The 27,269-nt window shown below is 40.2% G+C and overlaps 2 protein-coding genes across 27 annotated transcripts in view; one reads left to right on the top strand and one right to left on the bottom strand.

Annotated features, from left to right (window-relative positions):
• Positions 1–10,203, top strand: part of PEX5L (peroxisomal biogenesis factor 5 like) — a 320,427-nt gene extending 310,224 nt beyond the window's left edge. For all 24 annotated transcript variants that reach the window (XM_035710233.2, XM_035710230.2, XM_035710239.2 and 21 more), the window contains one exon: positions 3,746–10,203. In XM_035710233.2, the coding sequence (XP_035566126.1) occupies positions 3,746–3,950 (205 nt within the window). In that variant the 3' untranslated portion in view covers positions 3,951–10,203. The remainder of the gene's footprint in view (positions 1–3,745) is intronic.
• A 6,098-nt stretch (positions 10,204–16,301) lies between these two features.
• Positions 16,302–27,269, bottom strand: part of USP13 (ubiquitin specific peptidase 13) — a 116,444-nt gene continuing 105,476 nt past the window's right edge. For all 3 annotated transcript variants that reach the window (XM_025451193.3, XM_035710226.2, XM_035710227.2), the window contains 2 exons: positions 22,890–22,974; positions 16,302–21,201 (listed from right to left, as the gene is read on the bottom strand). In XM_025451193.3, the coding sequence (XP_025306978.1) occupies positions 21,108–21,201; positions 22,890–22,974 (179 nt within the window). In that variant the 3' untranslated portion in view covers positions 16,302–21,107. The remainder of the gene's footprint in view (positions 21,202–22,889; positions 22,975–27,269) is intronic.

Genomic DNA, 27,269 nt, shown 5'->3' with positions numbered 1-27,269 from the left:
GTGACTCCAGAGCAACTGGTTTGCTTTATTTTATGGACATTGTGAAGGGAGCCGCTGCAGAGACTCACTTTGCACCAGCCACCCAAAGGGCCACAGGGGAGCCTGTGCAGCCTCCTCACACATCAGCTGGCCAAGGCCTGACAATGTCTGCTTTGTATACTAAGTTCATTCCTGGTCTGGTCTGATTTTCCTAACCTGAATTTATCTTCATTAGTCATTTATTTTCTCTATTGTGTATGTATATTTTATGAGATACTGTAATTCCTATGTTTGGAACAGGAGAGATGGAAATAAATATGTATATACATGGAAACATATTAAACACAATTAAAGGAGGCTTTTAGAAAGCTTCTAGATGAGTTTTTCTTACCTGTGACTTCTCATTACAGTGTATAAAGCAATACTTGAGAGGCCAATAAAATACTTTCTTGACATTCACAGGTGTAAGACTCACTAGGGCAACCGTTTGCAAGAGGCCGTGAAGGTCTCTGTAGGTGGAAATGGGAAAATCTACTGAGGGAGAATGTTTAATCCTTAAACAGAAAGTCACCTGAACAGGAGCAAGTCAATTTTAGAGTTGCCAAATAAAATGTCCGGTTAAATTTTAATTTCAGATAAAGAGCAAATACATTTTTAGAATAAGTATTTCCCAAATATTGCATGGGACATGCTCATACTAAAAATAATTAACTGTTTATCTGATATTCAAATTCAACTGTGTATCTGTATTCTTACTTGGTAAATCTGGCAACCTTGAACAAATGACTACTTCAAAGTTTCAAAACATCTTGGCTAAGATTTTTTTTTAAGATTTTATTTCTTTATTCATGAAAGACAGAGAGAGAGAGAGAGAAAGAATGAGAGGCAGAGACACAGGCAAAGGGAGAAGCAGGCTCCATGCAGGGAGCCAGACATGGGACTCGATCCCAGGACTCCAGGATCACTCGGCTAAGATTTGTGGCTCTTTTATTTTCATCCAGATGTGGAAAATCTTGTTAAGTACTAAATATTTTGTATTTTTTTCCCCTGAGGAAAAAAGACTCTTGAATGAGATGTAATTCTGAAAATAAGTTTAACTCAAGGTTTAAGTGGATAGTTAGGAAATAATAACCCTCAACAGAGATGTGACTTGGAAAAAAGCCATGAGCTGGTCCATATACTCCCATAACCACCAGTCTTGGGACATCTCCCTTAAGAACTATAGATTGTCTGTGTACAGAGCTATAACCCTTTTGTCATTGCACATTTTCTATATAGAGTCAAAGGCAAGCCCTTTCCCAGTCCTGTATAATTGAAATAAGGAGAGTAAATTGTTAGTATGAAACCTGGGTGTGGCATAAGATGCTACTCCTCTGTCAGTAGGAGCTCCAGAGTAGGATTTAGGTAAAGAATCTTAACCTTTTGAAAAATGAGGGCCTCATGGGGCACCTGAGTGGTGCAGTCAGTTAAGCATCTGACTCTTGGTTTTGGCTAGGTGATGCTCTCAGGGTCCTAAGATGGAGCCTCGTGTAGGGCTCCATGCTCAGTATGGAGTCTGCTTAAGACTCTCTTTCCCTCTCTCTGCCCCTGCACACCTCTCACCTTGCTCTCTCAAATTAAGAAGTCTTTAAAAAATAAAAAATAAATTTTAAAAAAAGTGAGGACCTCTTTTTAATGAAAACACAGATCAAATCTCCTGTGATGGTAATTTTTTAGTATTAATATAAGGAGGGAAAGATACCATAAAATGAGGAATGATTTTACATGAATGCACTTTATTAATCAAGTCATACACGAAAAGCTTATTCATACACATATGTGTGAAACATTTGAAAACTATTCACACATATACATGTACAATCTTCTGAGCACCCAGAAAGGACTCTGTGTTCCCAAGTTGAAGAACAAGTTTAGACTATCTTCATGGGAAAACCTCATGCTAGCATGTTAGACTATTCTGTTTCTCTCCGTGTCCCTCAGAGACCATTGCCACGTGCTTGGGAGCTAGGAGCAGCCTGTGCACGTGCAGATTCCAAGATCTTCCTCCCCCAGAGTTCTCACAGGCCTAGGATGATGAGAGGAAATGGAGTCATTGTCATTTGAGCTGCCACCCTGTGACAAAGAAGCCACAAAGGGCCTCCAAAGTAAACTCCACATGTGCATCTGCTTATAAACCCTCTTCTCTTGCTCAATTACTAAACATCCAGAAGAGAGGACAATTAGAACCCTACTCCCTTCCATTAACCAGGTCATCATGCACAGTGCAACCATTTCCCAATTGCCCTTTATTTCCAGGCGGATCTAACAATACAGATGAACAAATACCTGGACGATGGGCATTGGACTCAGAAGTTCAGCTTCACTTTAAAGCTTCTTACCAGATACTTGATAATGACTACCTTGCAGGATTAAGTGGGATCAAATGTGGGAAAAGCTTTTAAGAAGAACGAAGCAGATGCAAATTAAAGCAGTATTATAACTCTTAGCAAAGAAAGACCAATTTGTCAGATATAGAACCCATACTTCCAGTGACAGGGGTCCTGAGAGGGCAGAGCCAGCGGGCACACATGACACACAAGCAAGAGAGCAGGTGTGGCCAGGAAGAGCCGGAAGACCTGTGGACAGCATCTGATTCAGCGAGTCACAGACTTTGTGTTCTCAGGACCCCTTTATGCTTTCAACAATTATTGAGGACCTCCACGGGCTTTTATGTGGGTTATGGCCATCAATATTTACCATACTAGATGTTAAATTGAGAAAAATTTAAAAGATTCATTTAAACATAATAATTAACTACATGTTAGCATTATCTATTCTATGAAAAATATTTATTTCCCCCCAAACAAAAATGTGCTTGGTGAAAAGAGTGGCATCGTTTTACAATTTTGCCGATTTTTTAAATATCTTGCTTAATAGAGACAGATTTTCATATCTGCCTCTGCATTCAATATATTGGGATTTCACACATCGTGCAATCACTGGAAAATTTCATTGTACATTAATGATAAAATCAAAGTAAGGTAAAAATAACATCTCAGGATTATTGGAGAAATAATTTTCACTTCACTGACCTCCAGAGTTCCCCAGACTATACTTGGAGAATTATTGATCTAACTTAGTAAGAGTTTTCACATAAATTGATCCAATTGCATCTCACACAACAAGGTTTTAAAATGACTTCTATTCTCCCTATTACACAGCTGGGGAAACTGAGTCTTGGAAGGATAAGAAATTTGCCTCAGGCTAAATGATCAGGATTCAAGCCCAGATGCTCTGATAACAAATCAACTCAGTCCCACCCACCCCACTACCTCCCATATTTCTATCACTAATAGGAAAAGTTAAACCACTTTCTTTCTGAGTAGGGCCAGATGCTTCTTCTTCAACCCTAGTGATATAAATCACATTTGCAAATGGATTAAGTCTTTAAATTATCCCTAAAAGTGGAGAAAAGCAAATGCATTAATAGTTAGCAATGGCTTCACTATTACTCTTTCTGTCCCACATGACAGTCCTAAAATAAAATTTGCTTTCCTTTTTCTCTCTGGTTTCACTATACTGAACAATGATTTTTCACAAAAGAATAAGGAGAGAATAATCTGATGAACAACGTTCTGATTCTCTAAAACACCACAGAGAGGTGATTTAGGGTTTGGGACTAAGAGAAGTTAATCCATTTTTGTTTTAAGTTGCTAACTCTGAAATTTGTTTTAAGTTGCTAACTCTGGAAGTTGCATTTTAAATGTCTGTTTTTCTACCCTCTTAGAGAAGCGGTCAGCAATTTTCTCACTGCCCTCAGTTTGCAAAGGAAGAGCAGGAATCAACAGCAAGTCCCTCATCCTGCAATCTCTGGGAATATCTGGGCTGCCCTCAGAATCGCACTTTCTCTGATGGACCAACCGGAACTCTTCCAGGCGGCTAATCTCGGTGACCTGGATGTCCTCCTACGAGCCTTCAACTTGGATCCTTGAAGGAAAAGGAAAAAAAAATTAAAAATATAAATCCTTGTCTATGTAATTGTACTGAGAAAGGCAAAACTATTTTATTACGAATTCCAAAAAGGATAAACCAGATGTCCAAAAGGCCATGGTGATAGAACACAAGGGAATTCCTATGGACAATGCCCAGGCTCCGTTCAGATTCAAAAGCACAAAATGTTGTATATAGAGTCAAGGTTGGGCTCGAAAGAAGACCTGAGAGACACAAAGACAAACCAAGATAAAGTAACTGTGAGCTGCAAGCATATTCAAAACATGTCCTCTGGGGGTCTTGTCCCCACTTGCAGCTGATACACATCTAAGGAACTTGCTCATGGGACACCTGGAGAAAGCACTGCCTCTGATCAGGGAATTTGACTGTTTCTGAACTATCCCTGCAATTCCCCTTTTATGACATAGTCTGGGCCAAGGTGCATGCACATACATTAACTCCTGACTAAAGAGGCATTGCTTAAACCTGTTCCAATTTTAACTTTTACTGTAGCCCTTCGATTCCAGAGAGGGAGCTTTGCTGGCAAAAGCAGTTTTTTGCACTAGAAATTTTTGCTGTTCCCAATCAAAACTTTTCTGGGACTGTATATATGCACTTTAATATCTTATTTATGCCTTGCTGGAGTTTTGTTTTGTTGCTCCAATTTTTAACTTAAGGGTGAAAGATTTGAGAACTCAGCCTTGTTAGATCCGTGGACCAAATAAAAATTCATGAAAATAGTTTTTCATAGTGTAAAGTTTTGAAGGAGTTTTTCTCAAAGCAGGTATGACATAGAGTGTAGTAAATATGTCAAACACAGATCTTGCTCACATGCTTTCTGGGACTGTATAAACTTAAGCAAGAGAAAACGTACCGTCCCGTCATGCATTCTCTGCAGGGAAGAATTTTGATGATAACGTGATTTCTATAGATTTAACATTAACTTGCTTAAGTGTTATATTTTACTTGCTTTCTAACTGCCCTGCACACCAATATTCCCTTTAAACCATTAATATTTTAAATAGTATTTCGTAGAGTGATAAAGACATTTTTTCCTAAAAATTGTTTTCTTAGTTCCATAATAATCTGCTCTGCTCACTCTTTTGCATTCTAAGTGATAGAAGATCAATATTTTCTAGCTGAAACTCACTGAATGTTAGAGGTTTAATATGAAAGATGCATGCCCATTTGGCTCTCATTTTGAATATTTATCAAGTATCAGGAATTTTCTGTTGGTAGTGGTGTTTAATTGATTGCATTCTGCTCACTTCTTCAGGATGTGTCGTGCCTCTTGGGGATTAATTGGAATGACATCCTTTTTTAAGGAATTAGAAAAATTGTTTGCAAAATACTAATCAAAATATAATATCACCAATATCCAATTCTAGCAATTTGCCCTAGTAAGTCGTCCCATTCTTCTCTTTTCTCTTTCCTTCCTCCAGAATCTTCCCCAGAGCAATCTGATCCCAACTTTTTCTTCACATTCTCCGGTTAGTCATAGCTGGTAACTCTCATGATTATAGTTACCAAGCAAACAGCATTTGAGTCAAGACAGTTTAATTGACTGGGGAGTTAGCTTCTCCTGAGGGGGAAATGTGTGGTAGAAATCCTCTCCTCGGTTACCTTGGGAGTCCCATGGGTGGGAAGGGGCTCGAGGAAACACGAAACCACAGCCCTTGAGGTTTATGTACGTTACAAAGAGAGAGTTTATAAGGTTTATAAGGACAAAGAGTTGAGGGCCCAATAGTGTGCCAGGCTTTCAGCTTCATTGTCACAGCTCACTTGGGCAAAGGTGGGGCCCCCAACTGGACCACAGGAGGCAGAGGCATTAAGGCATTCACTGTTGGGCAGTAGTGACAACCCAGGCTTTGCTTACTTCCTTCCAGTCTTAGAAGCAAATAAAGCTCAATAATAGTTTCAAAACTATTCTTTAGAATTTCAGAATCCTAGAATTCAATCTAGGAAGGACTCTTGGGGCCAGCCTTCAAGTTAATGGCAGCTGCCTGCCCCAATAGCTTCCATTCTCTGCATGTTCCTCCTCCCAACTTCTGTGCATTTACTGGCTGGCCAGCTGATCTGCATCCATCATAGTCCAGTAGGAGCCTCTGAACACAGGATTCAAAGCAAACCTCACAGGTTTCTGTTTATGATGCTGTTCTAGACTTTCAACACTAACTGAATTTGCAATAATAACAAGCTGTTTTCTTAGCTTTGCTGGCATGAGTTAACAGTCTAAAGCCTGACAGCAGGGTAAATGCAGGAAACGTTGATTTAATTCGATTGTTGCTAAGTAGTGACAAGTTTTGCAGCCCCAGTTTTATATTGCTGTCAGAATACAATACTTTCAGAGGAGAGTAGACAATTTTCCATTCCCATCATAATTTGATAATTTCCAGAACATTCAGTAGGGCTTTCCCCAGTATGTCCAGTGTCCATCAGGACCAAGATTTTCATAGTCGGTTGCCTATCAGGAAGTGCAGAATTATTGTCCACGATGTTTTTCAACAATATTTTTAAATAAAATTAAGTAAAAACAGTTACTAAAAAACAAGGGAAAGTTTATAGAAATCAGAGCACCACCAAAGCTTAGTAAGATTACAGAACAGTCTTTATTATATACATTTTTAAAGTATATACACATTCTTTTAAGGCAGAACTGTTTTTTGGTGTTCTAACTCCAGTGGTATAAAATTGTCATTTAAATTACTTTTTCCATTTCAAAGAACAGGGTGTCCTTGGTTCCTTTCTGAGGCACCCTGGGAAGGCTTGGAGTTTTTCTTTCTTTCTTTTTCTTTTTCTTTTTCTTTTTCTTTTTCTTTTTCTTTTTCTTTTTCTCTTTCTCTTTCTTTCTTTCTTTCTTTCTTTCTTTTTTTTTGGGGGGGGGGATTACTGAGTAAGTAAGCAAGCCTAAGCTCTCTTAGAGGATGCTGTTTTACTAGAATGACCATCCAGTTGCTCAGATGTATCTTTCAAGAACTGATTTTACTAGCAGATTGGTTGAAAATGCAGAGAAAGCCCGGGATCATTGCTGAATTTCAAAATAAGTTATAGCTATGTCTCCTGGGCTATTTATTCTTGCTGCTGTACCTTAACAGTGGGAAGGAGGTGGAGGGCCAAAGAAAAGAAGAAGGAGTAAAGTACCCCCTTACTGGGCCAATCATACGGAGTCATCATTCCCTTTGCATTCTCTTAAGATCATTCCCCATGACTCCCTGCAAGGAAGGCAGATCTTGTCCACCAGGAAACTTTACCAGAAAACTAAGAGCTGTGCTTTCTCAGCCAATCTGCATTTCAACTAGAATGGCAAACTAGGGTTACTTAACTGGGCTGGAATGTTCAGGACACACTCACCTTCAGAGTTTTATGCCACTCTTCTTCTTTACTTTAGAGAAAACTATTACATTGAATCTTGGGTCCATGTCAAGATGCCCAAACTAGGCGTATCTTTCTAGAATATTCTTGCTATACAAGCGAGACTTGAACCCAACGATAGCTAGTCCCACATATAACAGGAGCTCCTAAACTCTGTCCCATAAACTTTATCCATGAGCCCTTTGGGAACAGAGAAAAATCAAAGATAGTCATTTTGTGCCCCTTCCTCATCTGCCCTTGAATTAGTTCCACAGGATGGGCCTGCACTTTCAGTTAGTTGTTGCTATTGTTTTATACCTTGAAATAATTCTAAAATCATTTTAGAATCAGGGTATTCTGAAGGCTTGATCCATGTGCCATCTCTTTGAGGCCTCATATTTTAGAAATTACTGAACATGCATACATGATTTCAACCTTGTAAAATAATTTCACATACCTTCCCTCTCCAGGTTTTGCTGCACAGTTTCCCTGTCATCTCAGTATTTATAGAACTGGTTGAAATTAAACTGTTTTGAACTAAGAAGTAGACATATATATATATTTTTTTAAAGAGTGTTCATAGATGAACTCTGGCATAAGGTTTGTAAAAAGGCAATTTTTAAAAAATAAAACATATAACCTCAGGTACAAAATAATGCATGCATTAGTACTTGCAAATCTGCCTACTCAAATATTAACCAAAGCATGCAAGATAAACTTTACTGAATGTAAATTTACCCAGTGCATGATTAAGTCTCATAGGTTAGCTTGTTTTTTCCTTGTTTCTGAGCAAGGAAACATTTTCATGAACTTTGTGTTAAAGTTGACTATTTGCTTTCAATATCTTAACCCTCGAGATTGTTTTCATGCTATCACACTTAACTTTACAGATATTCCCACGTCTGGCTTATGCAGAGTTGCAGCCAGTGCCAAATGGATCTACCGAGAAATCCTGGTACTTAGACATCTAAACGATTTATAAAAACCAGTTGAGGCACAACAGATCCAAAACTCAAAGTCTATATGTCTGAATGCTACTAAACAAACTTGTGTTGATTGCCTCTGCACAGTTTTGGGTTCTAATTCTGAATAGTGCATTTCAAACATTTTCTAAAATTCAGGAATAAGTTAGAAATACTGACATTCTAAATAAGGTAGGGAGGTTGGGGTAATGCCAGGCACATGAAAACCATCATAAGGCAAAGGACAAGCGGACTTAATTTCCACAAATGTTACATCGTGAGTGTGTGGGGTGTCACACCATCGTCCTCCACATGGTATGATATAAGTAAGCTACTTGGGCCCACCTCCCTTAAGAAACTGGACTTGGTTGATCTGTCTAAAAACATGGAAATTCAGGGGTGATGAGGTGATTACATGGTCACTCAGAAGCAACTTGGAAGTCCTCTCACTCCTTTTTTCTGTAACCCTTGCTTTATGACAATATATGGCAAGAAGACCAGAATCGGATGGAGCAAAACTCAGTAAGACGAAGTGGGAGGAGGGGTGTCTTCTGTTAGTAACAGCTTTGTCACCATCTCATATACCCCCAAACACATACATATAAGCTCAAAGACAGAAATCTTCAAACACACAGCAAAGATTCTCGTGTGGAGTCATTAAGCAGTTAAGAGGAGAAAACCCAGAAAATTAAAGTGTGAGATTTAATAAACTCTCATGTAGTATTTCGCTTTGAATAAGGTTTCTGCTACCAGCAACCTCTGCAGAAATACCAAAATAATGCACTCTAGAGACAGGACCCCAATCCCAGAACTGTTTTCTCAGGACCTTCTCTACAGGAAAAAACCAACTTGCAATGGGAATGAGCAGAGTGTGGTAGCAAAACCCTTGCCAGGCTCATTGGGACACTTTTAGAAACCTGCACTCAAAAAACACTAAGATGAAAAAAAGAACAGCAAAAAGTTTGTTGCTCAACAATAAAATGTGTGTCTTTTTTATTATCTTTCAATTTCTTGGAGAGGGCAAATTGTATGACCAGAAAAAAAAAAATGGTAAGAGATTACAAACACACTCAACTGGGTAGTTTGGCATTTTCACTGAGACATAAAAATTTTGCATAGATACCATAAAAGAATTGTGCAATGTAAGAAATGTTCGTGATTAAATATGTTGCCAGTAGCTAAAGGAAATAAAGCAAAGCTAAATTTTTACCGACATCCTTTCAATTTCTCCCATATCACCTCACTCAAACCCTCTTCAACTTTCATTGCCCAGGTTTGTTTACATTGGTTGAAAAGAAAAAAAACCTGATTAATTTAATAGACTTTTTACAAACTATAACAAGCATTTACTATTTAGAAAAGACGTTTCTATATATTTTGTATATCTATGAATATTACATATCTAGTCTAATCTAAAGATATTGAGATAAATTCTTCTGTGTTGCTTCTTTATGCTCAATAATGTTTAACATCTTGGGATTTCATTTTTAAGCTGAAATAGATTAACAAACAAAAAATTTAACCTTAAATGTTTACATTGAGTTTTTAAATTAAAACCAACCCAAATTAAGTGACCTATATATAGCAAATTAATGGCAATGGGGTGGGGGTATAAAAGTTATGGGCATCCTATGTGATAATGTAACTGTGTACTTAGTAAAATATTATGTATCATAGCACAACTCTGTTGGATATTAACACTTCATCTTAGTATTTCCCTGCATTGCTCTTTGAAATAAAACTCCTACCATAAAAATAACTTCTTATCATATTAATGTGTTTAATTTATTCCTTTGGCTTATATTTGCAAAGTACCAAGATTAAGGTAGTATTTTTATACTATTATTGGAAGCATGCCTTCCCTTTTTCACATTACTAAATTGTATTTATATTTGTGCAATTTTAAACTATGTTTTGAAATAAACTTTGTCTGTGGCTTCAAGGTCTTTTGAGAAATCTTTCAAAATGGGACTTGGGGATCGGAACTGCTTCAAGTCAAATATAATCCAATTTGTACTACTGGTTAAAAAAAAAAGCAAAAAACAAGTCTTTTATTGGATATCACCACATATGATTTTGCATGAGTTATCTGGAAATTAAGAATGCATTTTTAGATATAAAACTAAACTTTAAAACCTCCTTTGTTAATTTTTTAAGAGTAAAATATTATTTAACCTGAAATTGGATTTGTGATTTTTTTTTGGAATAAAAGTATCAAAATATATTCCAGTTTTAGGATCTGGGGTTTTTTTCTTCTTCTTTTTTTTTTTTTTTTTTCTTTTTTAATCGGTCAAATATTTGAGGTTCTACTAGGTGCAGGTACTGTTCTAATGCAGGACAGTGGTGAGTTAATCAAATTGGACTTGCCCTTGAAGAGCTTAGATTTCTGTGAGGGGTCAACAAATATTCTAACAAATAAGAATGTCGGGATCCCTGGGTGGCGCAGCGGTTTGGCGCCTGCCTTTGGCCCAGGGCACAATCCTGGAGACCCGGGATCGAATCCCACGTCAGGCTCCCGGTGCATGGAGCCTGCTTCTCCCTCTGCCTATGTCTCTGCCTCTCTCTCTCTCTCTCATAAATAAAAAAATAATAACAAATAAGAATGTCATGTGCCAAAAAGTGCTAAAAGAACAAGGCAAATAAAGTATTATGAGAGAGACTGGTGGCTCCTTTACCTATAGATGGTCAAGAAAAGATGGTTTCTTTAAGGTAACATTTGGGTTGAGCTCTGAACAAAAAGAAACAATCAAGTGGAGTTGGGAACAAGCATTCTTAGCAGAGCTAACAGCTTAGCACAAGACACCAAGGAAGGAATGAGCTTGGTGTGTCTTCAAGGAGAAAGGAGTCCAGGGTGGCACAGGCCGTGAGCGAGGGAGATCTTAGGAGATGCCCTGGCAAAGCAGGAGATTGTTGGTGGCCTTCCTAGAGCACATGAAGGGTGGATTTGCCCACAGGCAGAGGAGGGATGCCACTGAGACAGAAGTTTCTGTTTCCAAAATGTTTATGAATGAAGGTCGTGGGCAGTTAGATGGGTGATGCAGGAAACAACAGGCTTGGATGAACACAGCTACACAGGGACAATGGGCACGCCTTCTCCCTCTCGGTGTAAGCCAGCACTGAACCTTGCTGGAAGTTCATTTTCTCCTCTGTAAAATCAAGCTGTACCTCTTTCTTTCTCATCTCACCAGTGTTCTACTCAGTGGTGAATTGTGGCTCCTCTCTCCACCCACTGCATAACTCAAACTTTTGTATGTCTCTTACCCCTTTTTAAATGAGTTCTATTAATTTCCTCAAATAGCTGCTTCGTTCCATGTGTATATATAAAAGCAGCCCAAGGTTTGAAGTGTTCTTTACCTTTCTTTACAAGGCTCCTTTTTTTTTTTTTTTTTTCTTTACAAGGCTCCTTACAGTAATGCCTTACCTATCCAGTTCTTTAGGGTTCACAAGGACTGATGCATTTTTTTTTTTGGACTGATACATTTTTTTCCCTTACTTTTACCTCATAATAAATAACGCTGCCTGGTAATCATCTTAATAAAATCAGCACTTTGAGAAGTGATGGTTAATTTTAGTATTTTGCTCTATAGAACTAAACCATTTGATTCTCAGTAGGCCCCCTGTTTGGGCTTAGAAGGTGGCGACCAAGCAGTACAGCCTTCCAGCCCAAGTTTTTTGAGAGGGAAAAAGAAAGGAAGCTAACATCTACCGAAACCTACCATGTGCCAGATTCCTAGGCCATTGTAGAAACAATGCTATGCCACCTTAGCCCTAAGCAACACTCAGGTCCTCTGCTCTTCCCATACTAATAATGTATCCAGTCCATATTAATGTCACTGCAAATGATAAACATGATAGCAAAAACTGTGCCAAATAAATAAATGTCTTACAGATTAAAAACTGACTAAAGATCACATCTACTACTAAAAACTGCAAAAACTAGCCCAGTAAAAAGTAGGGTTGAAAGAAATTACCAGGACGATGGCTAAGAGTGCTCATAGCAAAATTTGCTATTGATTTAAAAAATGACAAAAGGACAAAATCTTGACAATGTTCACATTTGCAAAATTTGACCTGGTAAAGGGGGACCCGGTGGAAATAACGGCTGTCAACAGGAATTTGCAATAGCAAAAGTTTCTGATGAGGACCAAAAGCTGATGACTCAGACTGTCCTCATAAAATCTACATAATTGATCCCAATTAAACTAATGTCATTAAAATAGAAAGGAAAATGTAAAAGCCTAGAGAGAGTTCAACTAGATAACTATTTCACACTGTCTCCTCTCTCCTCAAACCTCCAATCTCCCCAACCCCATGCTCCCTCCAAGCTGAGGATCTCACTTACTTCCCTGAGCAAATTCGAGCAGAGAGGAGAAAAGCCAGACTCTCAGCACTCCACCTCCTCATAGCCACGTCTCTCCCTGCCTCCTGGCCCCACAGACAGGCTCCCCAGCCCCTGTCTAAAGTCAGCTCCCACTGGGCACCAGATCCCATCACCTCTTCCTGCTCAAGGGCAGCGACAGTGATCCTTCCTGTCCTACATCCTCAGTCTTGTGCCTCCTATTTGACATGTTCTCATATTTAAAAACCTCTCTTGGGGTGTCTGGGTGGCTCCCGTCGGTGATGCGTCGTCCTTCAGCTCAGGTCATAATCCCAGGGTCCGGGGATCGAGCCCCATGTACGGCTCCCAGCTCAGCAGGAGTCCGCTTCTCCCTCTCTCTTTCTCAATTGTGCTTTCTCTCTCTCTCAAATAAATAAATAAAATCTTTAAAAAAACAAACACACCTCTCTTGATCCCATCCCACTTTCCGTCAGCCACCACCACTTCTTCGGTTCGCTTTGTGCCAAAATTTTCCCAAAGATTTGTTTGCATTCATCTGCTATTCCTGTCCTCCCAAACTGTCCCCATGGAGATCACCCGTGGACTCCAAGCTGATCAATCTTGCGGTCAACTCATCTGACTTAACCTATCACAGTTGTCTGACAGTTAATAACTTGCCTCTTTACGACACTTTCTTCACTTGGCATCCACTTTCAAGCACTATTCTCTTTGCTTTCCCCCACCTTGGTGTTCACTCCTCTGTCTCCTTTGCTGGTTCGTCTTGTCCTTGACTTCTTCTATTGAAAGACTCAGTCCCTGGACCAATTCTATTTCCTGTCCCCCTCCATTGGTGATTGCACTCAGTCCCTGGTTTTAATGCCATTTAGCTACTAACAACTCCCAATTTTATATCTTCAGTCCAGACTTCTCTCTCAAAATCCAGAGCTGTATATCCAGCTTCTCACTCAATATCAACCATGGAGGCCTAATAGGCATTTTAATCTCAACACATCACATGGATTTGTGATCGCCTTTTCCCATCACCAATCCCCAATCCCACCAAGCCTTCCCTATCTTTGTTGATTGCAACTACATTCTTCAGTTACTCAGACAAAAAACTCTGGGGTCTTCCTTAGCTACTCTCACTTCCTCACATGCCACATCCTGCCCATCAGGAAATCCTATTAGCTTCACTTTCACATGTATCCAGAATCTGACCATCCTTGCTGCCTCCACTGCTACCACCCTGTCCATGTGAGCCATCAACCTAGCCTACCTTGCTTACCACAGTAGCTCCTCTTCTTGCCCTCCTATCATCTCATCTAGGCAAAGTACAATCTTTGTAGAACTTTGGTCAGTTCAGATTATCACTCTGCTCAAGACCCTATAATGACTCCTGATAGCACTCTAGAATCAAGCCCTTCCAATGGCCTTCTGGCTCAGGCTAACTAGTCCCTCCCCAAATTCCTCTCCCACTACTCTCCCCTTCGATCCCTTCTTTAACCACACTGATCCCCTTGCTGCTTCTCTGACATAATGGATATGCTCCCCCAGCTTGGAGCCTCTGCCCCAGTGAGCCCCTCTGCCAAGCATATCTTTCCCCCAAATATCCGTTTAGATGACTCCTCCACCTCCTTCAAGTCTTGGTTCAAATCTCACCTCCAAATGATGCCGTCAAAAAGTACCCCATTTAGTACCATAATCCGCACCTCCCACCCCTCTTCTGCTGTCCCTTTTTTCCATACCACGTAATATCTTTTAACATATTATATAAGCTACTTATTTCTTGTTTAGTGTCTGGCTATCCCTGCTAGAAAATAAACTCAACAAAGGCAATGAGTTATGTCTACTGATACATTCTAAAGTATCTATTGAATGGTGAACCATGCTACATAAACTAATAAGTTGGCTTAGTGAAATTATCTCTAGAAATGCTTTGGGGAAAAAAGTCATCGATGTTGGTATAATTGATTCTTTAACAAAAAAGAATTTTCTAGATTGAAACAAAGGGTCAAAACCTCCAAAGGTCAAAATGCTGTGGGTTAAAATAATGCTGTAAAATAACGTAGTAAAAATATCCTGTGCTACCAGACTGTCAGATGTTTTACATAACTCATCTTATGTTTTATCATGCCCACTGCACAGATGCCAAGACTATGTTTCAGTATATTAAGTGCTTACCAAAGTCACATAGGTAGTCTGGGCTGGAAAGTCAAGTCTCTATGTCTCTACTCTTGCCATGTTATCATTCTGCCTCCCACCCTCATCTCACCGAAAGACCTTTCCTGGTAAATTTTTAAATAATTGGTTGCATGAGGATAAAAGTAAGTCATTGTCTCCTATTAAATTTTTCCACTACAAATGGTTTGTCACTGACCACATTAGAAAAGCAGGACCTTAGGTTCAAACAGTGCATACACACATTGGTAAACTCTCCCAGGGGGCACAATGGGACATGGCAAGTGAATGTAAGAACTTTATAATTCTTTTTTTTAATATTTATTTATTTATTTATGATAGAGAGAGAGAGAGAGAGAGGCAGAGACACAGGCAGAGGGAGAAGCAGGCTCCATGCCAGGAGCCTGACGCGGGACTCGATCCCAGGACTCCAGGATCGCGCCCTGAGCCAAAGGCAGGTGCCAAACCACTGAGCCACCCAGGGATCCCCAGAACTTTATAATTCTTGAGTCATAAAAAATCTCCCAGCCCAATCATTTCCTTCTCCTCTTCTTACCAAAACATCATGGCACAATGCTGATGCTGGTTATTTTACTTGTATTTTTAAAAATATATAGGTTGATTCTTTTAAAATTTTTAAGTATCGAATAGAAATGTTTTAAGTAGTAATAAGCACACCCTAAGTGGTAGACAAAATAATGCCTCCTCCAGGATGTCCACACCCTAATCCCAGAACCTATGAATATGTAGCCTTACACGACAAAAAGGAACATCACAGATGTGACTAAAGATTATTCTGAAATGGGAAGATGATTCTGGACTTTCTGGAAGGGCCCAATGTAATCATAAGGGTTCTTATAAGAGGGAGCAGGAGAGCCAGTCAGAGAGTCAAGACAATGGAAGCAGACACTAAGTAATGCCCTTAGGAGCACAGGTTAGGAGGCCACAGGTCAAAGAATGAGAATAGCTTCTAGAAGCTGGAAAAAGCAAGGAATGGATTCCTTGCTGACACCTAGACTTGAACTCTGTAAGACCCATTTTCAGACTTCTCACCTAATAAATGAGCTCTTTTGAGCCACTACATTTATGGTCACTTGTTACAGCAGTAATAGGAAACTCATACACCCTACAAACATGCTGCCACAGACATGCTGAGATCCCTTGGTGCAACCAGCTCATTGAGTATGCTTGCACCTGCATTAGGGAAGCTACCAGCAAGTTGGGAGCCGCGGAACCACAGAAGGGTCCAAACTGACTCCACTATTAGACCCAACATCCAGTAGAGAAAGTCTACAAGACATCAGACTCTTCCCTGCTGCAGCCCCTTCCTTCTCCACAGAAGTAAACTCTTGCACCATTGCTGACATTCCACCATCGATGGGAACGAGGCAGCCTGAGTGCCCATGCAAAGAAATCCTAAAAAGAAATAAAATTAGTCACTGTCTCCAGTTACCTGTTCCACTGATGGATGAGAACCTGCAAAGGGCAGAATCAATTTACTTGGCATTTTGCAAAAGAAAAAAGAGCCATAAAGGGACCTCAGATTGTGAGAATAGCTTTTAATTTTAAAACAACTGAAGCAATAAATAAATCATCCATCTCTCTTTCCATCACAGGCAATCTCTCCCAAAACAGTTGAGATATTTTCACAACAACTGTGACTAGTGCAAAATAAAATAAATACAAACTCTTTCAGGAGCCAACATCAAAACCTGCTGGGTAGGTGGGCGCAGGCGACAGGCTCTGCCAAGGCCAGGAGGAGCGGCAAGATCTACACCGTATGTCAACACACCCAGCTCCAAACAGACCAAACAATACCTGGGGAGGGGAGACCACAAGAGAATGTTGCCTAAAGGGAAGCAAATATGCCCAGCACCCTCACGTAGCCAACATCCTTGGCACGTGGAAGATGCTTGAAAAATAAGTGCAAAGTTAGCAGCTTCTAAGCAAAGCCGAAGGAACAAGGTTTGGGGCTCGTTTGCTTTTGTTTTTTTACTTGGAGTCTTATACATATTGGTTTTTACACAGAAAAATCTTCTGCCTTCTGGGCATTCTGTGCCTCATAGTGCTCCTAACTCCAGTGAAAATATGTGTGCTGCTTCTGTCTACCTGGATGTTTGGAAGAATCACCTTCCACATGTGGCACCTCACTGCCTATGCCAAGCCGTCTAGAATCCAGAGCAGCACTGTCCAATATGAGTTCAATGCAAGCCATAGGTCTACTGTTAAATTTTTTGGTGGAAAAAATAAATTAAAAAAATAAAAATAATTTTTTGGTGGACATATTAAAAAAAGATAAAAAGAAGTGAAATTTTAATAATACCTTATTCATCTAAAACATCATTTCAGCATGGTAATCACTATAAAATAAAATATTGATCAAATATTTTACATTCCCCTTTTTTTGGTACCAAGTCTTCAAAAGCTGGTGTGTATTTTATGTGAACAGCACAATCTCGATTTGGACAAGCCAAATTTCAAGAGGTCACTAGCCACATGTGGCTATTGACAGCTGCACTAAATAGCACAAAGCTAGAGAATTTTAATACAAACTCTTTCAAGATGATTTACAGAGAAGGGAATCTTCATAGCACCAGGTAGGTGACCTTATACACCAACTTAAGAATAGAGAATCTTGTTCTGTAACCTAGGATTTCTGACCTAGGTAAACGGTGGAATCACACTTCATTCAATCCTATTCCCTCATCCTCCTAGTCACCTGCTACCTCCCCAAGACTATGTAGATGATGTGATTTAGCAACAGTGATGCCTACAAGAGGAAAAGACATCCTTTCTATGATAGACAACTTTCGCAGCACTGATTTAGATTACGAATTAACTGAATTAGAGCACGAAAATACTCTGCACATGTTACAGATTTAGTGGAAAGTGGTTCTGAGGTTTTTCATCTCAGGTGTTTCAGATAGATTTTTCATTTTTAAAGATGGAAACAAGGTATCTCCATGGACTGAGAAGTAGAGAGTTTCAAGAATGGAGGGGGAGAAAAGGGAGTAGTAAAATTACCAAAGAAAGTGGGCAGAGAGGTTGAGGTGGGGACACTAAAAATGATGCAGCTTATAAACTGGGGTGTATGAGCTGCAACAAACCAACACATTACAACTAACCTCTCTGGGATCCCTCACATCCCATATGTCTGGCCCCAGTAGTAAACACAGGAAAATAAAATAGAATCAAATGTCAGGGCAGGAAGGGACTTCTGAGCTTATCCAGCCTAACACACTCATTGTAAGGAAAAAGGCCCAGAGAGGTTAAGGGCCCGTGGCCTGGGGGTGGAGTCAGACCACAAACCGGGATGCACTCTGTCGGCACTGTGAGTGAGGCTCCAGCCAATTCAGGTCATGGGAATAAATGATGTTGGGAGTCACAGGCTCAAGCTACTTGTGGTAGGCTTCTTGTAGCCCAAAGAGAGCATGGGGAATGGCAGGCACATTCTCTTATAGTTGAAAGAAAACAGCCAAGTCAATTCAAATATTGAAGCAACACTGATGTAAAATGGCATTAAAATATGATTCTTCCCACAGTCCTCCTTGCATGCTTTTTTCCCTTAAAAAAAATTCCCAATCTGAACCAAACTGGATTTCTGATTAGTAATATGGGCATTTAGATCCATTGACAAAATAAAAACTTTGATACATTTTCCAAAGACATTTCATTGGGATTTTACACAAATGGATATCAAAAGATATTTACAGGAAAAAAAAAGTGCACTCTTTCACACGTACACCCACACACAATGAGAATTTCACAATTATACCACCACGCCTCACACAGAGGACTCCTAACAGGCTGATTTTGTTGACAAAATCCATACATTATTCCAGTTTTCAGTCACAAGTAATCTCGTCAATATATGTGTGTAAAATGAAGCAGTATGTTCCAGACTTTTATTCCAGGGAAACCTGCCTTGTATATATTAAGGTATACATATAAATACACTTTTAAGCAAGAAAGAAACCCATTATTTGCTCCAGTTTTTCCCCAACTCTCAATCTGAAATAAAGAGTAGCACATATATAAAACTTTGCCTTGTAGAAATAGCCCTTTGTTTTGTGAGGCAGGAAAAAAAGGCAGCCATAGTGTACTTTCTAACAATATGTTTAGGCATCGAAAGGGCTAGGTTTATTTTTCTACTTAACGAAAGTAAGTACTGTATAGCCTATAATCTTACACTGATTTTACACCATTTTGCAAAGTTTTATTACAAAATTTTTATTTTGTTCAAAATACACACGCTATCTTTGTCCACATTTCCATCCAAAGCCCCAGTAACCCCCCCACCCCCACCCTGGAAGAAGGCCTTTGCTTTGTAATAGCGTGGAAAACAAGTCATTTTTGATGTGTATTTGGAGTCATGATTCCATGACACTCAGCCCTAAGGAGACTGGATTTTGTAAGGCTGCTTAGCGTGGGGATTTCTATAGGAGTCAGGGTGCATGTGATGGTGTGGGGCTGCTTGAGGATATTGGAATCACCAATAAAAGATGACACTGGTGGGCACAACCAAGTCGAGAGGGAATTACTGCATCATGAGCTCCCCCCATACCAACTGCATTTGTTCCCAAACTGAAGAAAAACATCAGACGAGAAGAGGGAGCACACTCTCTACTAGGACCCACATGGCACCCCACCTGCTACTCTTTTCAAGGGTCATTGTATGAAATCTCACCATATCCTCAAAGCACAGCTGGCAGGAGAGAGTAGGTGTCATTGTGCAGATAAGGAAAGTGAGGCACAGGGAGGATGAGGGACCTGGCCAGCAAAGGACAGCACCCAAGTCTCTGGGCGCTGGGCCTCGGGGCTCAGTGTCCCTCACACACACGGTGTAGCTGAACTCCCATGAGAGAAGCCCTGACCATAACCAGAATCCTGACTATTCACAACTCACCATGTCGTAATCCACCGTCCATGTGGTATTTTACCCAGCTGGTTCTACTTTATTTTCCTACAGTTTCTAGAAAGATCCTTCCTACCAATCAAAGGCATGTTAAGCAAATTGCAATAGATTCTTCTTCATTTGATTGGACAATCTGAAATAGAAACGCCAGAGACCTTGGCATTCAGTACAGAGCTGCATGAAGATTATAAACCACTCTTGTTGCACTGTTTCACCTCGTTCGAAACTCTGATCTGATCCCAGGTTGCAAAAAGACAGAAATACCAAAATGGAAATGATGGTTCTTTCATAACGTCATAAAAAGTTTCTTTGCACCCGAAGCCCTTTGGGTGCCCAAGATCACACCGCTCGTCACAGCAAATAAGCAGCGAAGGCAAGTCAGGATGTGATTAGCCAAGAAAGGCCAGAGAGGAGACTTCAGCCCCAGGAAAATGTAGAAATGGAGTCAGGCAAAGACTGCAGGGACAAGAAACTTACAGACAAATTTGGGGCACTTAGTGTGACTCCAGGGAGTTGTTATATGTTATGGTAAAATTAGCTATTTGAACTAAAAATACACACTATGCCTTGGCGGGAAAGGCTGCTGAGAAACAGAATTCGTCTACCTTTGTTTGGCCAAGAACAATATTGTGCTGCCGTGGATATCTGGCGTTACACCGCAAAATGTCATAAACCCGGGTGAATTCTTGATAGCACTTATGGGGACGACTCAGCCCTTTTCATGCCTGAAAATCTAAGTGGGGAACCAATTTTTAAAACTGTTCCTGAGTTATAGTTTCTTTAAAATAGTTACTTGCTTTTCCCAGCTATGTTTAATACCAACTACTTTAACCTTTAAAAACCAGCCCGTTGCAGATTTCCTGGTTGACGATAACGGTCTCACCCTCACACATTCACACAATCACATTATGAATTTCAATATGATTAAATTAAAAATACCTTTCATTGCAGATGCTCTAATCTTCTATACATGGATAGGTCAGAAATTGTGTGTAATGAAAAAATTATGTCACAAAGCCCATCCCATTACTGATTTTCGATATGAAACAAAACTGGGCTGTTGGTTTATTGGGTGTGGGGTGAGGCCACACCACTGGCCCCTCAAAGCATAATAGAGGGCTGGTGGCACATTCTCATTTTTGGTGTGACAGTGGCAGATCCCCCACCAGCAATATAAATATTTTTTTAATCATCCTCTCCTTGAACATTTATAAAAAGAAAAACTATCTACAGTAGTGTATCATCACTAATAGAAATTTCTTCCCAGTTCTATTTCAGAAGGCGTCAAATGATGTTCTTTAAATAAACTATAAATACCCCATGTATTCCTTCATGTCTGGCTGTCCCAACTTCTGCTTTTTTTTTTTTTTTTTTTTTTTTTTTGGCAAATTAAAAAGGCGTGTGGCTTCCTCTCGCCGACTGGCACATCTGAGGCTCAGCGTGGCACCCTGTGGTAAAAGTACATGTAGCCCAGGTCCTTGGGGGGCCTTTCTGAGGCACACACTCTATGGTCATTGTAGATCACCCACCTGAAAACAAAAGATGGAAAAATTCAATGGATTTCAGTCAGTCCCAGGAAACTTTGCAGAAGACAACTTACTGTACCATATTTAATCAAGATGTTGTAAGATAACCAAACTCAAGCCTACTGTATGAAAAGAGAGAATGCTGGTGAGAAATTGCAACGGCTTTTTTTTTCTCGAGGTCAATCAAAAGGCAGTTATGAAAGGAGTCTCCAAATATTTTAATCCCTTTCATCTCAAAATCCCTTGTGTAGAAATCCATAGATAGCCTCAAAAACTCAGTCAAAGAATCATGTACGATGGGTGTTTATTTCAGCTTGAGGTATAAAAAACTAGGTAAAAATAAGAAGTGAAGAGCCATGCAGAGAACTATCACACAACTATGAGAATGTCTTCAAAGAAGATTCGGCAAAGTGAGAAAATAATCACAATATAGTATGAAGTGGGGAAAAGGTTACAAAATTGTATGTGCTGTGTGCATACTTTCAGCTTTTAGAAAAGTTATAAATACATACGTACATTTATATGGATCACGTATGTGTATACAGACTTATGCCTTCTTCCAATGAAAATAATAAAAGAGAAATGTATCAAAATATAAACAATGATTATCTTTAGGCTTCCAAATGACATATTCTTTGTTATGTTGCTATATTTTACAAATTCCCTACCATAAACTGTATTGTCTTTGAAGTTATAATGAAGCTATTCTTAAGACAAGTATTTTGAAAAGAACATCATGCTTGGTAATAACAAGAATTCACTATAAATCAAGTGCCTGTGCTCAACTCTTTCATTCATCAAGTTAAGAAGACAATACTTAAAAGACATTTCAAAAAGGAGCACAACCGAGCCCCTGGTGGGACCTGGTGTCTCCTGCAGTGTGTGGCATGGTGTGAGAGGTCAATGTCCCACCAAGGGCAAGGTTCTAGGTTTCTTCAGCATCCTCTGGAGCACTGCCGAGCACTGCCCTCAAGCAAGAGACTGAGCCTCAGGCTGCTCAGAGGGGAGCTCACAGAAAAAAAACAAACCAGTGGGCTCTGTGGGGATCCAGCCCAAGGAGAAGGTCCAGAAGAGAGTGGCAGCCTTACATTCATAAATGTCTCATTCCCGGCTCAACACACACCTGGCCATTCTATTTACAAAGCTCAGAAGCCTACAGCAAGGCCATAATAAGGCAAAACACAGGATGTTTAGGGATGTCAGATAAAATACAGGCTACCCAATCAAATTTACATAGCAGGGAAGTAACAAATCATTTTTTAGTATAAATACATCGCACATAATATTTAAGGTAGGTTTATACTAAAAAGTTATTGTTTATGTGAAATTCAAATTTAACAGGGCACCTGGTTTCCTTGTTTTGTTGGTTAAGACTGGCAATACTATGGAGGTCCCAAACATACACACTCTGCTGCAGGATGTATCTTTATTTTGGGAAGCCGTTTTGGTACGATGGTTGAAAGTGGCTTTCAAGACCAGCTCTGACCCAGCTATGTCCAGGCTAATAAACGCATGCTAGTCAGCTTCTCTTCATCAGTGGCTTGATATGTAAAATGGCTTTAAAAGTATATCCCTACAAAACCACTGTGAGAACCAGTTGAGATAATATGTGCAACACCTCGCAGAGAGCCCGGCATACTGTAGGTGCTCAATAAAACACAGATATCATTGATCTTCTAAAAAAGACTCACCTTCCTTCCTTTTTAATATGACAAACGTAATGGCCACTCATTGTAGATGTTCCCATGTGACTGATGAACGCAAATAATTCATACACTATGAAAGAGGAAACAACTCTGTTACAAGGCAGCATTTCTAGAAACCAACAAGCCTTCTGATCAGAGGGTTGTTGTTTTTTTTTTTTTTTTCCAAAGATTTTATTTATTTATTCATGAGAGACACAGAGAAAGAGGCAGAGACACAGGCAGAGGGAGAAGCAGGCTCTCTACAGGGAGCCCGATGTGGGACTCAATCCCAGGACCCGGGGATCATGCCCTGAGCCAAAGGCAGACGCTCAACCCCTGAGCAACTCAGGCATCCCCTGATCAGTTTAAAGGCAACAACAGTGCAACTCAGCAATTGTTTACATTGAAAGACAAAGTCTATTTTCCTTGCTAGGCTGAGAACACACACAACCACACACCCACCCATGGTGACACCAACTTCAACCTGCAAATTCATAGTAACGCAGGGCATAAACTATCAAAGTACAGCTGACAAGAAATTCATATCTGGAAGGGGATTAAAAATTGCACAGTTGAGTCTGGTGGTGAGTTCACGGGTCTAAAGGGCAGTCCTGGCCCTATCGCTTCTAAGCAGCATGAGGGAGGAGAAGCCATTGCCTCTCTCAGAGCCTGTTCCTTCACACAGATGAAAAATCCACCCACTTCACAGGGTTGTATAAAGCTTAAATGAGCAACTCAGACTAAAATACCATACAAATGTCCGGATTATGAGGAAGACCACAGATCACTGTTGTCTTTTATAGAAAGGGATAATGCTTCTGAATAGGCTTCTTGTGGTTTCTGACTTGTTCACAATAAACTCTATGGAACCAAAATTCAGACTTTGTTCTTTCTGAACATGGAAATACAGAGCCTTGGAGTGTAAGACCAATGTTGATGCTCTAACAAGTACCTCCTGCCATCTAGCAGAGTATTCCGTACCTACCCATCCTGAATGAATTCCAGCTCATGTTCCCCCAGCCAGGCTTAGATCTACAACAGAGTGAGTTCCACGGACGAGTACCAGTCCACTCTGCAAACCGTCACAGCCCACGTGAAAGAGATACAGAAATTGAGTGTTTACAAACTGTCATAATAATATGTCTGTGGAATATAACAAGGAAAAATGGGGTTGCATATTCATTTTTCTAGTGCTCTATTTTTATTCTATTTTCCAAAGTAACTGTCTCTGGACAGAGCCTTTTCCCTCAACTCTCCCTTTCTTTCCTTCTCTCCTTTGCTGTTCACCCAGACTCCTCCACTTACTTGGCCACGAGTCCCCACCCTACTGCCCCTTCGCCATATCACACACTACTGATCACCTCCTCCTTCCTCAAATATGTGCCCCCAGCACATAACCATCTCTCGGTTGTCTGGCTGTCTCATTGGCTCCTCCTCATCTCCCTCACCTTGACACACTGGTGACCTGGAGCTCAGACCACAGACGTTCTTTTCTCCATCCTGACCTTTTTTCTCTCTTTGGATGATCTCATCCAGTCTCATGGTGTTAAGCTGAATTATTTTCTTAATTTCCTGAATGTTTATTGCTAATGCACATGAATACAACTGAGTTTTGTATACTGATCTTGTTTCTTACCATCTTTCTAAACCTATTTATTAGTTCTAATAGTTTCTAGTGGATTCCTTAGGATTTTCTATATACAAAATTATATCATCTGCAAAGAGACAAGTTCTACTTCCTCCTTGATAACCTGGTTGCTTTTTATTTCTTTTTCTTGCCTAATTGCCTTGGCTAGGATGTCCCATTACAATGCTAAATACAAACGACAAGAGTGGGGGGACCTGGATGGCTCAGTCATCTAAGCATCCAACTCTTGATTTTGGCTCAGGTCATGATCTCAGGGTCCTGGGATAGAGGTCCTCATGGGGCTCCATGCTCTGCAGGGAGTCTCCTTGAGATTCTCTCTCTCCCTCTGCCCCTCCCCCTCTGACCCCCCCCTCTTTTTTTTTAAGATTTTATTTATTTACTCATGAGAGACACAGAGAGAGAGAGGCAGAGACACAGGCAGAGGGAGAAGCAGGCTCCATGCAGGAAGCCTGATCCGGGACTCGATCCCAGGTCTCCAGGATCACACCCTGGGCTGAAGGCGCCGCTAAACTGCTGAGCCACCTGGGCTGCCCACCTATCTCTCTCAAAAAAAAAAAAAAAAAAAAAAGTAATGGCAAGAGTGGACATCCCTGTCTTGTTCCTGATCTTTGGGGAAAAGCATTCAGTCTTTCACCATTCCACATGATATGAGCTGTGGGCTTTTCGCAGATGCTCCTCATCAGGTTAAGGAAGTTCCTTTTCTTTTCCAGTTTGTTTAGCATTCTTTCCCCAACCTTATCTATCTTGGTTAACAGTAATTCCATTCTTCCATTCAGGACAAAATCTTGACTTCTCACATATATCTTTCTTTTTATCTTTCTCGTAAATTTTTTTGAGTATAGTTGACACACAATGTTACATCAGTTTCAAGTTTGCTCATGCTCTTTACACACATCCAATCTATCTGCAAATCATGTCAACATTTCCTTCAAAATATATCCAGAATCAAACCACTTATTGCCAGCTCCACTAGTAATGCCTGATCCTAGTTACCATCATCACTTGTCTGAAATTCTACAACAGCCCCCTATCTGGGCTTCCTGCTTGCTTCCTTGCCCTCTACTATTCTCAGTATGGCTTTCACAGCGGCCTTTAAATGGAAGTCAGATTGTGGTTATTACTGTTCAAAACCCTCCCAGTATTATCTTGCATCTCAGAGTAAACTCTTCCTCTCACAAAGGCCTCTGAAGCCCAACTCCTCCCACATTCCCCCTCATTTCACCCCATCTACTCCTGCTCTCCCTCACTCCACCCCAGCTACTCCCTCTCCCCCTCACTCCACCCCAGCTACTCCCCCTCCCCCTCACTCCAACCCAGCTACTCCCTCCTTTCTCTCACTTCACCCAACTACTCCCCCGCCTCACTTCAACCGGCTACTCCCTCTCCCCTTCACTCCACCCCCAGCTATTCCCATGTTCCCCTAATCCTACCCCAGCAACTCCCCCCCATTCCACCCCAGCTACTCCTGCCTTCTGGCTGCTCCTCAAACACACCCAGCAGACTCTGGCCTTCAAGCCTCTACATTTAGTGTTCTCTCTCTGAAACTCTTCTTCGGGTATCACATGACTTACGCCTCACTTCATTGAAGTCATGGATGAAATATTATCTCTGAACCACTTTATAAAATAGCAACTCTCCCACTCCCACCCTCACTCCTAACCTCCTCCCCAACCTTGCTTTATTATTGTCTAAATAGCATGAAGTAACTCCTGCCATGTCCTTACTTACTTGTGCATTTATTGTCTATCTCCTTTTATCTCAGACTAAAATATATCTCCATAAGGACAGGAAATTGGTCTGTTATATTACTGAAATATTCCTAGCACAGAGAATGGTGGCTTATCATGCAACAGGCGCTTCCTAAGTATTTGTTAAGTATATAAATAAATGTGTGAATTAGAGAATAACTCTGTTCACTCCATTTCTTCACTTGTTTTCATATCATCTTATACTGTATATAATCTATAAACCACCTATGGTCAATTATGAATGACACAACCATTTTGCCTGACACTTAGTTTCTGAAATAGTGACCCAGGAATCCTACCCTGGTCTACCCTCCCTGTTGCCCTTCCCAGTAAACAAGGAAGAGAGTGGAGACCTTTTCATGTTTCTTGACCTTGGTTGGGTTTTAAAACTCTTTTGGAATACTTCTGTATCAAAGTCCAACTTTTCAGTTTGAGGTAGAGTATTGGTCTCCCCAAATGAAGCTGCTTTCTTAGAGTTTCCATGAAATAGAGGATATGATACCCAAACCAAAGCTTCCCCTTTCCCATGGAACTGTTCCCCAAAACAATGACTTAAATAATCAAACAGACTATTTAATGAACATTGTCCACTTTAAGCCCAGGTCATACAATGGAACACTGCTTGGATACCAACACAGCCAATGGGTGGACAAAACAAATAGAGAAAAGGACAGAACCATACATTCCATATACCCAAACATGTCATTAAGCCTCCAAAGACATTTCTCATCTCTTTGGTTAGAAAAAATTCAATGTATACTCAAAAATCATAAAAATGAATTAAAGAAAAAAGTTGGTATAAATCTTAGTTCTATAATTAAAATTAACCATGTTTATCAATATCAAGCAACCACCCCATGCATTATTCAAGACCTCCTGCTGGAACCAACAGCAAAAGAGAGCATCTCTCTCAACACATTTGCAAAAATTCAACAGGTAATAAACCTCAGTTAATATTTGCTTCCAAAGAGAAAGTGAAAGTGAATAAAT

The sequence above is a fragment of the Canis lupus genome, chromosome 34, assembly GCF_003254725.2.
Source record: "Canis lupus dingo isolate Sandy chromosome 34, ASM325472v2, whole genome shotgun sequence".
Taxonomy (NCBI): domain Eukaryota; kingdom Metazoa; phylum Chordata; class Mammalia; order Carnivora; family Canidae; genus Canis; species Canis lupus.
Note: the sequence above shows the minus strand (reverse complement) of the source record. Positions and strands in the feature narration are given on the sequence as shown.